The following is a 17,924-nucleotide window of genomic DNA, read 5'->3' as shown; positions in this document are numbered from 1 at the left end:
TAAATGTAAGTTCAATTTATTTAATCTGTAGCTTAATAAACGGTGTGCTTTCTCGATGAGTCGTAATGGAAGGACCACACATGTCATCGCGTGACTCCCAAGTTTACTTCGATATGATGGTTATTATATCAACATTTGCGCATAAACGTGTTTCCACCGACATTTCTCGCATAATTGATTTTACAGACACAAAAAGATCCCACCTTGTCAACTTATGGAAAGTTTACCAAAAATAAATCTGTTTCCATCAGGCATGTCATGACATTTTTTATCCAACATGTACTTTACTCTCATAAAAAGGTTGGAGGGAAACCTGTTTACTGCTGTGTATTTAAATTCAGATGAGGTACTGTAAGTGTAATGTATCACCAAAGATATTTGCTGTTCTGTACTCATTGGATAAAGTATATTTTCAAAACATGTGTTCATGAGAACTCTTTATGCTCGTTAGCTTAGTGTTTTTTTTCCCCAAGTTCACGTTAGATGATACATACCAGTACTCGTGTGAGTACATGCTGTACTAAACAGAACCATAACAACCATTGGCAGCGGTAGTAGATCAGCAATTGGGGAATGCAACTATGTGAAGCCTGAAGACAAATGTGTTTGAAACATGAGAATAGAAATTCCAGAAATGGAAAGTACATTAGGGGGCAACGGAGCTGACACCAGGTGAAAATAATTTTATGACTGATTATTTTATGAGGTAGTGTGGTGAGCAATCAACACATGTTGTGATGAGAACTTGGCGGGGATCTGAAGACTTGTCTTACCTTCCCAAGCTAATGCTTTGGCTTAAACTCATTGTGTTAACATAGGCCGCGATTCAACACAAAGTGTCCGGTGAAAGCGCTGTGGACAATGTGCTTTTTTAAATGCAATGTTCCTGACATTCACAGAGATCGCGTCCACGGTAAACTCTGCAGATGCCGGCTCAAAATTGAAAAATAGCAATAAACGCCAAGCGCTCTACAACACGCGTTGGATTGAATCCCGGCCGTAGTCTCAAAGGCTCGAGTCGAGACACAGACGACTCCCGATACCCACTCGGTCAAACAAGGACGGTTCTGCTCCACTTGAATAACAGCTGGTGATGCAGCAGGAGCAGACACATACTGTCCCTGGTCTACAATCATGCCCACGCTCTGTTTTGTTTCACTCAAGCTGCCTGTCTCGTCTGGTCTGCTGTGGTTGGTCTGGGCATAGGGTGCAAACTGTTTTGTGGGCAGATTACCAGTTTGTCTTTCACCAACTATTCACGCTACTTAACTGATTTACGGTTCTGGAATTAGGAGGTGGTATTTAGGTCCCGCTTTAAATTATGTTCTGCTTATAAAGCCTTCATAATACCTCCATAAGCACTACATAAACATGTTACAAAGCATCTATAACCGTATGTCATGTTTTATGAAGGGTGTATACATGTCAAATGTAGAATGTTACTATGTTAAATATAATGTAAATGTGCTTTAGAAAGGATGACATGTTGTGCTGAAGGATTGCACACACTCTAAAGGGAAGTCATGTCAGTCGCATTACACCTACAGTCATCTCAGTCACAGAAACCTCCGCCCAGATGCGTGGAAGATATGGTGGACCAACGCATTGAAGTTGGCCTTTAGTTAGGGTTAGGTTTAAAATAACATTTTAAGAAGATAAATTGTTTAAATGGATTAAATGGGCAGGGTTTAGCCATAACTATGACTTTGTGGCTGTGTTGACGAGTGACGATGAGGGAGAATGTTTTTGCTAGCAAAGGATGACAAATACTGTACTCGGTAAGGTCACTTCCATAGAATTCTATGGTCACTCCCACTAAGGCCAACTTTAAAGTTGATATCCCAGGCTTATATGTGCTGTGTGCAATAACCTGGGGATGACGTTACACCAAGAACCACTTACCTTGATGAAAGCCCCCAACATAAGGACATTGAAAGTGGCTTTCTTCTAGCTTCCTACATGTTCCTCAGTAAACAAACACACACTCAACAATACTGTATAACGAGCCATACCGTGCGGTGCTGGGCCCAGTCAGGCCTTTGACACATTCACCCACTCCCTTGCTGAAAGATCAGCCACAAAATGTTAGCACCATTGTAACAGGTTGTAATCAAGCCCTGGTCTACAGCACGGGAACAGAAGAGGAATACCCGGTGCGATAGTCTCAGGTTGGATTAATCCAAATCATCTTGGCTCTGATGCATGCACACACACACAAACACACACTTTGCAGATCCATTAAACCATTTAAATAGCTCTCACACCCTACAGTAACCTGTGGATCATGAGAGAACCTTCATAAATCAGCAGAACGTTAGTCACCTATTTATTGGCACTTTATGTAGTGTCCTGTTATACTTTGTTGGAACTGAGACACCTTTTGTCATTCAAACACATCCATGGCAAGCATTTTGCTACATCCGCAATAACATCTGCTAAACACCTGTATGTGACAAATAAAATTGCATTTGATTAGGACTCTATATTGCATAATGCTGTACTTAATTTAAAGTCAGACCCCTTTGGTGTTGATAACACATACATACATGCGTTGTATCATATGACCCTGTACTTACTATAAAGTCAGACACCTTTGGATATTTATAATAATATTTATATTTATAACACAAATGCCTTGTATCATATGACCCTGTACTTACTATAAAGTCAGACACCTTTCGCCATTCATAGCACATACATAAAGGCGTACTGATGCAAACACAAGTGTATTAACACTTATGGATTTATCACTAACAGCTAAAACAAATAAACATTAAAGACATGTTAAAACCATAGATCACATTATTTTTTTTTCATTTTTAAAACAATACAAATACATTAAGTTTAAAAAAGTCCAGCAATGCAGTTACATTGAACATTTCACAGGGCTGTGAATAGTGTAGAATGCCTCTCTGCCTGCTGGATGAGAGCATGTTGGTAATGTCACACGGATATGCCACATTTATGAACCCTTTATAGAGCCGGACATACCGTTATAGATGATTTGTGACACATGTATGTAGTGTTTATGAAGGCTTTATGAAGCCTTATATAAACTGCACATAATTTAAAGCGAGACCGGTATTTGTTTGGTAACAACAAACAATTGTGTGGTTCCCTTGAATTTATAGATTTGTGGACACGTTTTGTTGAAATAAACTATAGGGAATGTATATGGAATTGCGGTTGGTAATGTTTGACCTTTTAGCGTGAGATACACTACTGTTAAACTTGGGTCACTTAGAAATGTCCTTGTTTTTGAAAGAACAACAGCGAAGAGGCGACTCTGGGATGCTGGTCTTCTAGTTGCAAAGAAAAATACATATCTCCGACTGGCCAATAAAAAGAGAAGATTAAGATGGGCAAAAGAACGCAGACACTGGATAGAGGAACTCTGCCTAGAAGGCCAGCATCCCGGAGTCGCCTCTTCACTGTTGACGTTGAGACTTATGTTTTGACGGTACTATTTAATGAAGCTGCCAGTTGAGGACTTGTGAGGTGTCTGTTTCTCAAACTAGACACTCTAATGTAGTTGTCCTCTTGCTCAGTTGTGCACCGGGGCCTCCCACTCCTCTTTCTATTCTGGTTAGAGCCAGTTTGCGCTGTTCCGTGAAGGGAGAAGGATACAGCGTTGTACGAGATCTTCAGTTTCTTGGCAATTTCTCGCATGGAATAGTCTTTATTTCTCAGAAGAAGAATAGACTGACGGGTTTCAGGAGAAAGTTCTTTGTTTCTGGCCATTTTGAGCCTGTAATTGAACCCACAAATACTGATTCTGCAGATACTCAACTAGTCTAAAGAAGTTTTATTGCTTCTTTAATCAGAACAACAGTTTTCAGCTGTGCTAACATAATTGCAAAAGGGTTTTCTACTGATCAATTAGCCTTTTAAAATGATCAACTTGGATTAGCTAACACAACGTGCCATTGGAACACAGGAGTGATGGTTGCTGGTAATGGGCCTCTGTATGCCTATGTAGATATTCCATTAAAAATCAGCCGTTTCCAGCTACAATAGTCATTTACAACATTAACAATATCTGCACTGTATTTTTGATCAATTTGATGTTATTTTATTGGACAAAAAAAATGCTTTTCTTTCAGAAACAAGGACATTTCTGAGTGACAGCAAACTTTTGAACGGTAGTCTATATTATTTGCGTACAAAGAACACGATCGCTACTCTCTCACATGGTGTACAAGTACAAAAACACAGTGTCAAAAAATGCAGGATGATTGACATTTGCAGGACTTGGCACTGGCATCCAGGTTGTCAATTATGGCCTTTAAGGAAGGTGTGGTTGGTATTTTAATGCCATTGGCATTAATCCTTAACAGAGTAGATGCTTCAGGTTCCCACAAACTCAGCCATGGGTACAGAGTCATGGGTACAGTCACATAGACATGAGGCAGAAGGAGCGTAATGTACTGTCTGGATCTTGTGAAGAACCACCCTGTGACATCATTCTTCCACCTTCAGTGTTTCATTGTCTAATTATGAACTAGGCAGTATATTTAACTAGCAGAAAATGAATAGTGGCAAACCCAAAGTTACCCAAAGTTAACTGCTATGCATTTACCTAAGCCTAACCCTTACCTTTAAGCTACAGTCCTTAGCTGAAACAATAACAAAGCAGTCACCACACTTCTGTTTTGGTAAAAATCTGAGGGATGGGCCTGGAGAAATAAACCACTGTCATATTCATAAACCGAGTTATGGATGCAATGACATAGAAACTATAGTTGTAACCATGTGTTTGTTTACATTTACATAGTTTACAAACATTGAACTCTCTGGATAACATGAAAACTGCCTAACCAGGTCTGCTAGGGCGAGTAAAATGGTCAGTGTGGTCTCATTTGTGTCTGGAAGTAGCTAGCAAGCTATCCAGCATTAGTTTCGATGCTTGACTCACATTGTAAGGCCAGTACGCTCAAACCAACCCTACTCCTCGGCCAAAGCATCCAGTGTGCGCTCCGAGAGGTCTGAATTTACAAATGGACAATCTGACAACGCTCTGAATTTATGTGTGCATTCTGGCACTCCAGGTTGAATTAAGAACACACCATAAGTCGTAAAATGTCTAACTAGTAATTTTGTAGGCTTAGTTGTTTTAGTCGTATGTACGGGATACGCATGGCATTCAATGTCCAATGAAATGCTTACTTGCAGATTCCTTCTCGACAAAGCAACAACAATAAAACATTACAACAATAAAACATTCTAAAACATTTCGGCAAATCTGACCACGACTCCATTTTGTTGCTCCCCGCCTATAGACAGAAACTAAAACATGATCCGTGCTCAGATCTGTTCAACGCTCATGTGGACTGGGATGTGTTCTGGATAGCATCGGACAACAACGATGTATACGCTGATTCGGTGAGCGAGTCAATTAGCAAGTGCATCGGTGATGTTGTAGCCACGGTAATGATTAAAACGTTCCCCAACCAGAAACCATGGATTGATGGCATTATTCACGCAAAACTGAAAGTGCGAACCACTGCTTTTAACCAGAAACATGACCAAAGACTAACACAAAGGAGTTGATTGTTGACTGCAGGAAACAGAAGAGGGAACATGCCCCGATCCACATCAAGTCACAAGTTTTTTTTACACTGTTATGTTTTCAGGAAACTACAATGCTAGTTCACTTACCTCCGCCCTATAGGCTGACTCTGCGTTGTTGTTTATCAGGCTTATCAGGTGGTGTCGTCAGTAATCTTTATGATGGAGTTGGTGTCGTGCAAAGCCACGCAGTCGTGGGTGAACAGATAGTACTGCAGAGGGCTGAGGACACAGCCCTGGGGGGCTCCTGTGTTAAGAGTCAGTGTGGAGGAGGTGTTGTTGCTAATCCTCACAGCACCCTTAAAGGGGAAACAAGCAGTTGACTTTTATAATTTAATAATTTATTTTCATTAGCTTAGTTCAACTGTTGTGCCCCATTAGAACCCAAAATATAAGCTTGTATGACTCCAATGTTTGTAAACAAAGTAAATGTAAACAAACACTGTACAGCCTCAAAACATAGTTAAAACTATAATGTTGATATCATGGATGGCCAGTCCTTGCATCCATAGCTCTGTCTATGAATTTGAGAGTTGTTATATTTCCTCAGCTTTTACCGAAACAGTTGCAGAGGATATGCTTTGTTATTGTTTCAACTGTTGATTGGCGCTTCAAAGAGCCAATCTGCTGTTGCTACATCCATTTTTGGACTTACAAATTAAACATTGGCAGGAGTAACCTTTGTTGTTGTTTCAACTGCTAATTGCCACTTTAACCTTAAACCCTCATTTCTAAACCTGCCTTTATGTCATATGTGTATCAGGGTGAATATTTAGAATATCGAGGTTATGTGTCCTTACTGAAAGGATAAGAGATTCAAAATGAATAAAGTTGCCATAACAATGTTCAACATTTTGTTTCCTCCATCGCAACACACGAAAGGTCACCATCTTACCTTCTTAGTCATCTATGCTGTTGCTCATCACACGTGAGGAGAGAGACTTTCAAACATATTTGTTTTGGTTTATTGTGATACATTTTTTCCCTAAAAATAACAATCCACACAAGTTATTTCCAAATATTTTTTTCTGAAAAATATTCCATGTGTCACACAAGTCTTCCTTGTCTGTAGAGTACCAGGATGTCCATCGGGCAAGGTGGTATGAATGGAATGAACTCCTATGGGCTCAATTCTGATCTGCAACATTATTTCCTCAAGCCCCGTTTGCTCCTGGTCCCCTTGGTACTGAGAAGAGACACAAGGTTAACACCGTTATATCAACCAGGCCACCCACCAGCCAAGAAGACAAGTATGTCTCCAAGTGAATCCACACTCAAGCCACCTAATTACGTTGCTTGAGAGGTTGACACTGCAAGGTATGAGTGGGAAACCCAGTACAATACCAATAGGTAAACCCAATAGGGAAAGAAAGAATTCCGAAAACAAACAATCTTACCAAGTGTTTGGCTTTGTTGTCCAATGGCAATTGGTTTACCCTTCTCAGATATCCTGCTATACTATACAAACATGGGTAATGTATCGTATAGTAGTTAGAATGAAGAGTCAGCACAACCATTGTGGTCTGATCCCCGGGATGCGTGTACCACTGATGCGGAACAGCATTACAAGGGGAGACATTGCACGTTTCATATGCATTGTCAACGGAACCTGCCATGCCTTCTCCTCCTGAAATATGTTACCTTCATTCTAACCTTTGAAGGAAGCCATGAAGCCATGTTTCGTGTTTTTATGTGTGTAAGCCCCCAGGCATGTGTAGCATGGTGCAGATCATGTCCCCATACCCTGGCAGTGGTTGTTTGAATGTGATGCCCCTTTAGAGAGAAGCCAGTAAAGGCTGTTGAAAGCAATGTGTCATGAGACAGGGATTAAGCAAATTCATAGAGCTTGACTCTGCCACTGAGAATAACTGCGTGCTCATTTTATGTAGCTACTCTGGCGAGTGATTTTTTTTTGCTTTATGCTGGCAACCAGACAGCACATTACGCCACATTGCCACATGTACTATGCCACAATGTGCGATTTCAGCATTCGGTTCACCTCCCCAGATATTAAATTACACACTGATGTTTTAGGCAATATCAATAGTATTGATTAACACCCAGATTGAAGTGGGATTAAGTCTGGCAAATTGGTGCAGGTCTGAAACCATTGAGAAATAGCCATTTCATCCAACAGTGTGGGGCCTGCAGCCTTATGATAGCTATTTCATGTCCTTCTTAGGACAGGTACTGACATGCTCAGGCTAGTTTACTAGAGTCTGGGAAATAAAAAAAATATAGTGCCTTCAGATATCCTACATGAGGTATCTGAAGGTAGGTCTGGCATTTTTAGAATACCAGTGTTAAGTCTTCTGTATTTTATTGTGGGGCGTATTACTAGTTGTGACCTCACAGGTAGATTTGGCCTTTCAGCTGTTGCAGTTCCATTGTATCCCGTGTGTGCGTGTGTGTGTGTGTGTGTGTGTGTGTGTGTGTGTGTGTGTGTGTGTGTGTGTGTGTGTGTGTGTGTGTGTGTGTGTGTGTGTGTGTGTGTGTGTGTGTGTGTGTGTGTGTGTGTGTGTGTGTGTGTGTGTGTGTTGACATGCTTGCTTGTATTTGTTGTTTTGGTTGTTCAGGCGCCCTATAGGCTGCTCTCTTCTCAGACCATTTTCTTTAATTAACCCCCAGGCCTTTGTTGTCTGAATCCCGGCGGGCTGGGTGTGCAACAGCGCCAGCCCCACTCAGCCCCTCTCAATTCCTCTCAGCCTGCAGCTGTTAGTAGAGTCACTTCAAACAACTGGCAACAGGCGGAGGGTGGAAGGGATGGAAAGACAGGAGGGGGCAGAAACTTGATTAGGCTCAAGGTGAGCCTCTACATTGGGACGGCTTATCAGTCTTAGCAGGGTATTATCACTACTGGAAGGAAACTAGGCAGAATATAGAGAGTTTAGAAATTACAAATACGATTAAGAAATGACAAGTTGGAAAATATAGGAGGAAATTAGGATTCTTGGAATGTGTTGTGTATGTTTAAGAAGCATATAGAAGTGGAGGCTCCTCAGAGGAGGAAGTGCAGGACCATCCTACTAAGTGAATTTCAGGAACATGTATATAGTGGAAAATTAAGAAAGTTATCCTTTAAAGAGAAAACTATACTATATATATTAATGTCAGCAAATAACTAATTAACACACAATGTTTTGCAATGGTCTACAGTATCCTCAACAGCACCCTCTAGGGTAGCACCATATTGTAGACGGAGGACAGCTAGCTTCCGTCCTCCTCTGGGTATATTCACTTCAATACAAAACCTACGAGGCTCATGGTTTTCACCCCCTTCCATAGACTTACATTGTAATCATGATGACTTCCGGAGGATGTCCTCCAACCTATCAGAGCTGTTGCAGTATGAACTGACATGTTGTCCATCCAATCAAAGTATCGGAGAATGAATATAGTGCTGAAAGCATAAGCTACAGCTAGCTAGTGCTGCAGTGAATAAAGTGTGGTGAGTAGTTAACTCAAAGAGAGAGAAAGTTTTGAACAAATTAATTTCTAAAAACATTAAGGAGAAGCAGTTTACCTTTCACTTACTTAGCTAATACAGCTAATTTAGCCTACTCAACAACCTGACTCAAAAGAGAGTAATGCTCTTTATGTCAGCTAGCTGGCTAAGGCTATCCAACACTGCAACTCTTCCAAGTTAAGGTAAGCTTTCAGTTTTATACATTTATTGCCCCGGGGCCCTCTGGTGTAACTGGTAAACTGCTTCTGTACACTGTAACATGGAACGAAACAGGGAGGGGACCTACCTTTGTCCAACAGAAAGTCTTGTTTTAGTTTTCCATTTTGCAACTGTAAAGATGAATGATTACTCCCCAGCGGGCTAGGTGCATGCAAGACTGTGCAAGGCGGTATTGTATGTGTCAATATCTGTCACTTTGATGACCCTAATTTGTCTTTCAACCGTTTGTAGCAACCTCATGATCGGTATAGGGCAAATTGAAGTATTATGTTAGTAGCCTAAACCTACCAATGTTACATTGAGCTGGGTGAATGGAATATGAACGACAGTCATCCAATATGCTGTAATAGTGAGGTCTGCACAACGCATCACTGGGGGCAAACTACCTGCCCTCCAGGACACCTACACCACCTGAGGTCACAGGAAGGCCAAAAAGATCATCAAGGACAACAACCACCCGAGCCACTGCCTGTTCACCCCGCTATCATCCAGAAGGCGAGGTCAGTACAGGTGCATCAAAGCTGGGACCGAGAGACTGAAAAACAGCTTTTATCTCAAGGCCATCAGACTGTTAAACAGCCATCACTAACATTGAGTGGCTGCTGCCAACATACTGACTCAATCTCTAGCCACTTTAATAATAAAAAATTGGATGTAATAAATGTATCACTAGTCACTTTAAACTATGCCACTTTATATAATGTGTACATACTCTACACTACTCATCTCAAATGTATATACTGTACTCTATACCATCTACTGCATCTTGCCTATGCCTTCCGGCCATCACTCATCCATATATATTTTTATGTACATATTCTTATTCATTCCTTCACACTTGTGTTTATAAAGTAGTAGTTGCGAAATTATTAGATTACTTGTTAGATATTACTGCATGGTCGGAACAAGAAGCACAAGCATTTCGCTACACTCGCATTAACATCTGCTAAACATGTGTATGTGACAAATACAATTTTATTGGATTTGAATAGAAATAAGGCCATGCTCCTCCCTAACTTTAAACGACACACGCCGCCACTGGTATCTAGGTCATGCCTTTTGTACTTACACTTTCTGATGATCGCTGACTCGATTCCTGAGTACGGTGACCTATATAAATTAGAGTTTTGACAGTGAATACAACCATCTACACACACACTACATGTTAATGTTTTGAAATGTATGTCAATTGTAAAGACTTTATGTTGGTGTCTGTACCGTCTTTTTCGTTATGTGTCGGACCCCAGTAAGACTAGCTGTCGCCATTGGCGTCGGCTAATGGGGATCCTAATAAATCACATCTTTAATCAACATCTAACATATGTCTTTATACTTCTCTTGGATCACAGCCAATTGACTTTTCTATGCCTCCCTGTCAAGTCCATTGAGATATAGTTACCAGATCTTGAATGAACTCTAGGTTGAGGTTTTGTGGTGTTGTGTTGTTAATTTATACAAAAGTAGTATATCAATCCCTACTCATGCCGCAGGAGTAGTTAGCAAGGCTGGTATTTATAAAAAAAAATTAAAAAGCATGCTTATACTTTCACTTTCATGTGAATCATATGCACATATCATTTTTTCTTTTCAGTTTGATGCTATAGCCTAAAGTCTAGAATGAAAAGGAAGTGTCATAATCTTACATCATATTTCTGTCGCGAGTGTTTGTACTGGAGATCAAATTTCTCCGCCTCAAGTTGATGTATCCACTTCCACAGTTCAGTAGCCTTCTCTCTACACGAGGGAGAGAGTGGAAATAATCGAAAATAGCGGAAATTAGGACAATCCTATAAATGCTGCTCAAGCGGTTAACTGAATATCTGTAGCACAGTGAGAGAGTAGTCATTCATCTCGTTCGGGTGAGATTATAACATTACTAATTATTGGATAAAACCCCTTTCATACTGTATATTATCACTACATGCCAGTGTAAAGTTTTTTCTCAACCATACCTCAGTTTGTCCTCTTTGAGATGGTCAATATTCAGCTCATTATGCCGTTCACTTAAGATCGCTCTCTTCTTCTCTCGCTCTGTTTTCTTTTTTGGCCCACCTTTCTTTTCTGTCTGTAGTTACAGTATAACGAGATGTACAGATATTAGCTATAAATTAGACTCTGGTAACAATTCAGAGAGTCTGGTGCTGTGAGGGTGTTTTTTGGATGATTTCTGTCACCTTGTACCCGCTGAACTGCAAGTTGGTGAGGACCTTTTTTTTCTTGGCGTCATCCTCTGCTTTCTTCTTAAATTCCTCTTCCTCCTTTCTTGCCTTTTCCTCCTGGAGATGAGAGAAAAACGCAACATTGCCACAGTTGTCCTACTTTTCTACTAATGTGCAGTGTTCACGCTGTCCACTGCCGATCCTTGTGTTGCAATGGGGATACTCACGTTTATTCTGTTTTGACGCTCCTTTTCTTTCTCCGTTCGGATCCTCACTTGCTCTGCTCTCTCAGACCTGCGCTTCTCCTGAGATACAGAGGGGATAGTATTAGATTAGTTATAACCCCATCGCACAGATATCCAGTGGTGTCAAGTACTTAAGTAAAAATACTTTAAAGTACTACTTATGTCGTTTTTGGGGTATCTGTACTTTACTATTAATATTTTTTTTAAATGTAGGGTTACTATTAATATTTTGACTACTTTTACTTTTACTTCACTACAATCCTAAAGAAAATTATGTACTTTATACTCCATACAAGTACTTGATACATTTTGAATGCTTAGCAGGACAGGAAAATGGTCTAATTCACACACTTATCAAGAGAACAACCCTGGTCATCCCTCAGCCTCTGATTTGGGGGGCTCACTAAATAAATGCTTCATTTGTAAATTATGTCTGAGAATTGGAGCGTGCCCCTGGCTATCCATAAATAATTAAAAACTAGAACATGTGGCCGTCTGCTTTGTTTAATATAAGGAATTTTAAATGATTTATACTTGTACTTTTACTTTTGATACTTAAGTACATTTTAGCAATTACATTTACTTTTGATACTTAAGTATATTTAAAACCAAATACTTTTAGACTTTTTCTCAATTTGTTTTTTATTGGGTGACTTTCACTTTTACTTGAGTCATTTTCTATTAAGGTATCTTTCATTTGACTTAAATATGACAATTGGGTACTTTTTCCGCCACTGCAGATATCCCTATTTATGTACCCATGTATCATAACCAAAAGTATTTGACTAGAACTGTATGTGAGGCAATGACAGAGCGAGCAGTAGGCTATCTGAACACAGAATGATGTAACAGTATCTCACAATACGATCAGTGAGGTTGATGAGCTCCTCTTCTTCCTTCTTGCGACTCTCAAAATGGGCCTCGATAAGCGTCTGCAGCTCAGTCAGGTCCTTCTCCATACGCTTGCGGTGGATATCCTACAGGCAGGACAGGTTCAAGGATGAGAGGTCAGAGGACAGGGTGAGAAAACATGCAGGGAGGACATGGTTAGTTGCTCGAGGTAGAAGTTGAATTTAACCACAGATCTAGGATCAGATAACCCCTACAACTCCATCCTAATCTTAACCATTAAGTGATGACAAAATATCTGTCAGTGGTTAGGGAAAACTTGATCCAACTCCAGGTCAGTATAGGTCCTTATATTCAGTATACTTGTGTAGCTACAGTGAGGCAAACTGACATCAAAGTCCACTTTCTCTCCATCTGGGATTTTGGGAGGCACCAGGCTGGTCTGAGGCATGAAGGCTGGTCTGAGGATGATAGAAAATATACGTTTTCTCTTGGATGTGAAATATTTCCTAAACTGAGTTCAGATTATCCAGATTCATTTTGAATCTTACTTTGGTTTAGGTTTTTCCCAACCTTCTTCCCGAGTGGGGAAAAAGGAGAACTCAGTTAATGACATGTTTAAATGTACTTGACAGAACATTGCCAAAACTGGTCCATGTTTAACTTTCACACACAAATGTAACTTTCACACATTCTTTCATAACCAGGTATTGATTGATAAGCCTTTACCTACCTCCATCCTCCTGCTCCCCCTCGGCGTCTGGTAAAAGAAGCCAGGGTCAGTACAATGTCAACTATGACAGATGTGAAACGGTGCCGAGAGCAGAGACTGAAATAGAGCCATGATAAGACCCATGGAAGCCCAGGGGGACAGCGGTGCTAAACCAGATTAGAAAAAGGTCTGTGACCTGCTTGATCACCCCTCCCCACTCCAGCCCCTGCTCACATCTCTCCTCTGCTGGCTGTGTTGTACCTCATCCATACAGGCCTTTCTAACACATGCCCCCGTCACGCATGTCAAGCAGTGATTCTTTTTTCCACCAAGAATGTGGTTTTTCGAAAAACAAATACTACAGCTTCCATTTTCTAAATAACGTTTTTGGATTTAATATTAAATAGAGCAAAGTGCTCACCTTGTTATCTTTAATTTAACCGGACCTCATTATTAAAAAAAATATGTAACCTTTATTTAACTAGGCAAGTCAGTTAGGAACAATTTCTTATTTACAATGACGGCCTACCCGGACGATGCTGGGCCAATTGAGCACCGCCCTATGGGACTCCCAATCACGGGCCGGATGTGATACAGCCTGGATTCAAACCAGGGACTGTAGTGACGCCTCTTGCACTGAGATGCAGCCTTAGACCGCTGCGCCACTCGGGAGCCCTGATATCAAGAGCCATGTAGAGCTTTGAACCCTACTATCCTATTCCAGCTTGAGAATATACATACTTGCATTTCACTGAAACAGCCATGCTTTCAGGATCATTACACACAGGTGAAAAATGTGTGTGTGTATACAGTTTGTATAGTTGTTACTGTCGGTGTTACTAGGCTAGCTAGCTTGCATGCATGAGCACAAGCAGCACTACATTCTACCTCCTCCTTCTCCTCAGCAACCTCCTCCTCCACTTCGTCTCCCCTCTCTCTCCAGATGAAATCTCGCGTCTTGTGACGGCCGGCCGCCCAACAACCTGCCCGCTTGACCCTATCCCCTCCTCTCTTCTCCAGACCATTTCCGGAGACCTTCTCCCTTACCTCATCTCGCTCATCAACTCATCCTTGACCGCTGGCTACGTCCCTTCCGTCTTCAAGAGAGCGAGAGTTGCACCCCTTCTGAAAAAACCTACACTCGATCCCTCCGATGTCAACAACTACAGACCAGTATCCCTTCTTTCTTTTCTCTCCAAAACTCTTGAACGTGCCGTCCTTGGCCAGCTCTCCTGCTATCTCTCTCAGAATGACCTTCTTGATCCAAATCAGTCAGGTTTCAAGACTAGTCATTCAACTGAGACTGCTCTTCTCTGTATCACGGAGGCGCTCCGCACTGCTAAAGATAACTCTCTCTCCTCTGCTCTCATCCTTCTAGACCTATCGGCTGCCTTTAATACTGTGAACCATCAGATCCTCCTCTCCACCCTCTCCGAGCTGGGCATCTCCGGCGCGGCCCACGCTTGGATTGCGTCCTACCTGACAGGTCGCTCCTACCAGGTGGCGTGGCGAGAATCTGTCTCTGCACCACGTGCTCTCACCACTGGTGTCCCCCAGGGCTCTGTTCTAGGCCCTCTCCTATTCTCGCTATACACCAAGTCACTTGGCTCTGTCATATCCTCACATGGTCTCTCCTATCATTGCTATGCAGACGACACACAATTAATCTTCTCCTTTCCCCCCTCTGATAACCAGGTGGTGAATCGCATCTCTGCATGTCTGGCAGACATATCAGTGTGGATGACGGATCACCACCTCAAGCTGAACCTCGGCAAGACGGAGCTGCTCTTCCTCCCGGGGAAGGACTGCCCGTTCCATGATCTCGCCATCACGGTTGACAACTCCATTGTGTCCTCCTCCCAGAGTGCTAAGAACCTTGGCGTGATCCTGGACAACACCCTGTCGTTCTCAACTAACATCAAGGCGGTGACCCGTTCCTGTAGGTTCATGCTCTACAACATTTGCAGAGTACGACCCTGCCTCACGCAGGAAGCGGCGCAGGTCCTAATCCAGGCACTTGTCATCTCCCGTCTGGATTACTGCAACTCGCTGTTGGCTGGGCTCCCTGCCTGTGCCATTAAACCCCTACAACTCATCCAGAATGCCGCAGCCCGTCTGGTGTTCAACTTTCCCAAGTTCTCTCACGTCACCCCGCTCCTCCGCTCTCTCCACTGGCTTCCAGTTGAAGCTCGCATCCGCTACAAGACCATGGTGCTTGCCTACGGAGCTGTGAGGGGAACGGCACCTCCGTACCTTCAGGCTCTGATCAGGCCCTACACCCAAACAAGGGCACTGCGTTCATCCACCTCTGGCCTGCTCGCCTCCCTACCTCTGAGGAAGTACAGTTCCCGCTCAGCCCAGTCAAAACTGTTCGCTGCTCTGGCACCCCAATGGTGGAACAAACTCCCTCACGACGCCAGGTCAGCGGAGTCAATCACCACCTTCCGGAGACACCTGAAACCCCACCTCTTTAAGGAATACCTAGGATAGGATAAAGTAATCCTTCTAACCCCCCCCCCCCCCTTAAAAGAGTTAGATGCACTATTGTAAAGTGGTTGTTCCACTGGATATCATAAGGTGAATGCACCAATTTGTAAGTCGCTCTGGATAAGAGCGTCTGCTAAATGACTTAAATGTAAAATGTAAATGTAATGTAATGACTTAAATGTCTGTTGCCAAGCCAACGCATATTGTGAGAGCAGGGCAGTCATTCTCAAGCCAAGACATGGGCATACAGAGTAGGAATATAAGCAACGCACTAACTAGAAAAGCAAAGTAGTAATTAAAGACAGCATTCTATTTTTCTTTTAATCAAAGTAATTATTTCTGCCAGTTTGTCAACCCTTTTTCCTCACACTGTGAATTGACTGAGTGTAACAGCACAGCTGCCTTTTATTCCCTCATAAGGATTGGTGTCCTCAATGTGAGCAGCACTCCAGGTAGAGTGATACAGCTCTCTAAAAGCTCTCTCATTGTGGCAGTCGGTGCATTTCATGCCTGAATATCAAAGGTCACCATTCATTCCTCAGTCCGAGTGCCAGTCAGAGCACAGCAGTCGGTAACACTGACTCTGTTGTTCCGCTTAGAGGGAAACACGAACCACATCGCCAGGAGTTCTATCTTGGCCCGAGAGTGGCATTGTGCATCTTTCCCCTAGGGTTCCCTATTCTGGACTACCTGACCCACATAACACTATAACACCAACTCTAACGCCACATGAGGATGAGACATGTGCTTGTTGAAGTCAGGGACAGCCGCGCCAAAGCCCAACAGCATGGCTACAAGACGGGACAGAAATAGAGATAGGTGACAGGTACCCAGGCACCAGCATACCTTTCATGTAAAAAATCATAAGAAAACAATTCCCCAGGGAACGTGCTTAGGGGGCAGGCAGAGACAGCGGCAAGGAAGGGAAGTGGGGTTAGGATGGTCGACCTGAGGGCCAAAGACAAAAGTTGTCTGTATGGCGCAGAAGCTTATACCACAGCGGTAGCTATAGAGTAGTCCCATGACTAATTTATGCACTCTAGTGGAGATGCCAGGGGCTTAGTGGACTCTGCTTTTTTGGTAACTCAAGCTGTAGAGGAAGCTGTGGTGTGTAAAAAGGGTAACAAAGTGGCAGAACTAATAATTGCTTCAAAGTTTTAATTCAGACAATTCAATAATGTCATTTTACATTCAATATAATGGTATTACATTATTGGGTTTTTATAGTAAACAGCCTACTAAATTCACTGGTTCTGTAAGATATTGTTTGTAATACATACCAACAATATCCTCCTCTCCTTCTGACCACATGCACAGAGAAAGAAGATCATTAGGTACAGTACCAGCCACATGTGAAAGCAGTACATGAACACAACAGCAGCATGGAGAACTATGTAAACAAACAACAATAAATCAGTATAAAGTATATTTTACACTAAACTGTATTTAGACACTCACACCAGCAAATAGTTGTGCCTAGATTATTCTTAAGCGTTCTGTAAAAACCATATACTCTGTATTGGAAATGGATGAAATAAAATCCTAAACGATTTTCACTATCCCCCATGATGAAAAGTTGACATTACTGAGCCCTTACTGCATAAAGTATGTCTTAACTCAAAGTATGTTTATCGGCATTTAGATATGTTGTTTTCCCCCAAGATAATATTTGAATTGATGCAATGACTTACGTTCTTTCTCCCTGAAAGAATAACACATCAAAATAATTGTGTTATGATCCAATTCCATTATGGAATCACTCACAAGCATTGATCAACAAATAAATCACAACCGGTAGAATACAGACGATTCGATTGATGAACTGGTCATTTACTTACTCATATTCAACCTCTTCTGTGTCTGACATCTTTAGAATTTACCTGCGTAAATGTGTGTGGAGTAGCATAGAAAAATCAAAGCAAATATTCCTTGTGATCTATAAACTGTATAGTAATTCATATTATTTTACATAGTGTACCACCTATAAGCAATAGAGCCAAAGAGTTAAACTGTTTCCGCATAGAAATTGATTCTGTATGTAAACACACAACATGCAGACTTACCCAGAGTGGTGCAGTGTGGGCTTGAGATGGGGGGACAATGTGGGATTGTATTGTATACCAGTCTCTGTTGGAACCATAAGCTTTTAAACCCTGTTGAGGATCACATGGCCCTCTCTGGCTGTGTCTACAATGGGTGGGCAGATACCCGCAAACAGA

At 41.9% G+C, this 17,924-nt stretch overlaps 1 protein-coding gene across 5 annotated transcripts; it reads right to left on the bottom strand.

Annotated features, from left to right (window-relative positions):
* Positions 1 to 6,517: 6,517 nt before the first annotated feature.
* tnnt2b (troponin T type 2b (cardiac)) lies at positions 6,518 to 17,465 on the bottom strand. Of its 5 annotated transcripts, none has more exons than XM_055868024.1 (11): positions 16,986 to 17,465; positions 13,240 to 13,266; positions 13,058 to 13,079; positions 12,898 to 12,967; positions 12,518 to 12,634; positions 11,640 to 11,717; positions 11,428 to 11,529; positions 11,206 to 11,318; positions 10,897 to 10,987; positions 10,323 to 10,363; positions 6,518 to 6,754 (listed from the first exon to the last, which is right to left on the bottom strand). In XM_055868024.1, exons 1-11 carry the CDS (start codon positions 17,014 to 17,016, stop codon positions 6,715 to 6,717), a joined length of 732 nt encoding a protein of 243 aa, XP_055723999.1. In that variant the 5' UTR covers positions 17,017 to 17,465; the 3' UTR covers positions 6,518 to 6,714. The 5 variants fall into 5 exon arrangements, with proteins under 5 accessions (XP_055723999.1, XP_055723998.1, XP_055724000.1 ...); XM_055868023.1 differs by having other exon boundaries at positions 13,058 to 13,082; positions 16,986 to 17,464; XM_055868025.1 differs by lacking the exon at positions 16,986 to 17,465 and adding an exon at positions 14,266 to 16,959 and having other exon boundaries at positions 13,058 to 13,082.
* Between the last annotated feature and the right edge of the window lie 459 nt (positions 17,466 to 17,924).

Source organism: Salvelinus fontinalis, chromosome 18 (assembly GCF_029448725.1).
Source record: "Salvelinus fontinalis isolate EN_2023a chromosome 18, ASM2944872v1, whole genome shotgun sequence".
NCBI lineage: Eukaryota > Metazoa > Chordata > Actinopteri > Salmoniformes > Salmonidae > Salvelinus > Salvelinus fontinalis.
The sequence above is the reverse complement of the archived record's forward strand: the minus strand, read 5'-3'. Positions and strand labels throughout refer to the sequence as shown.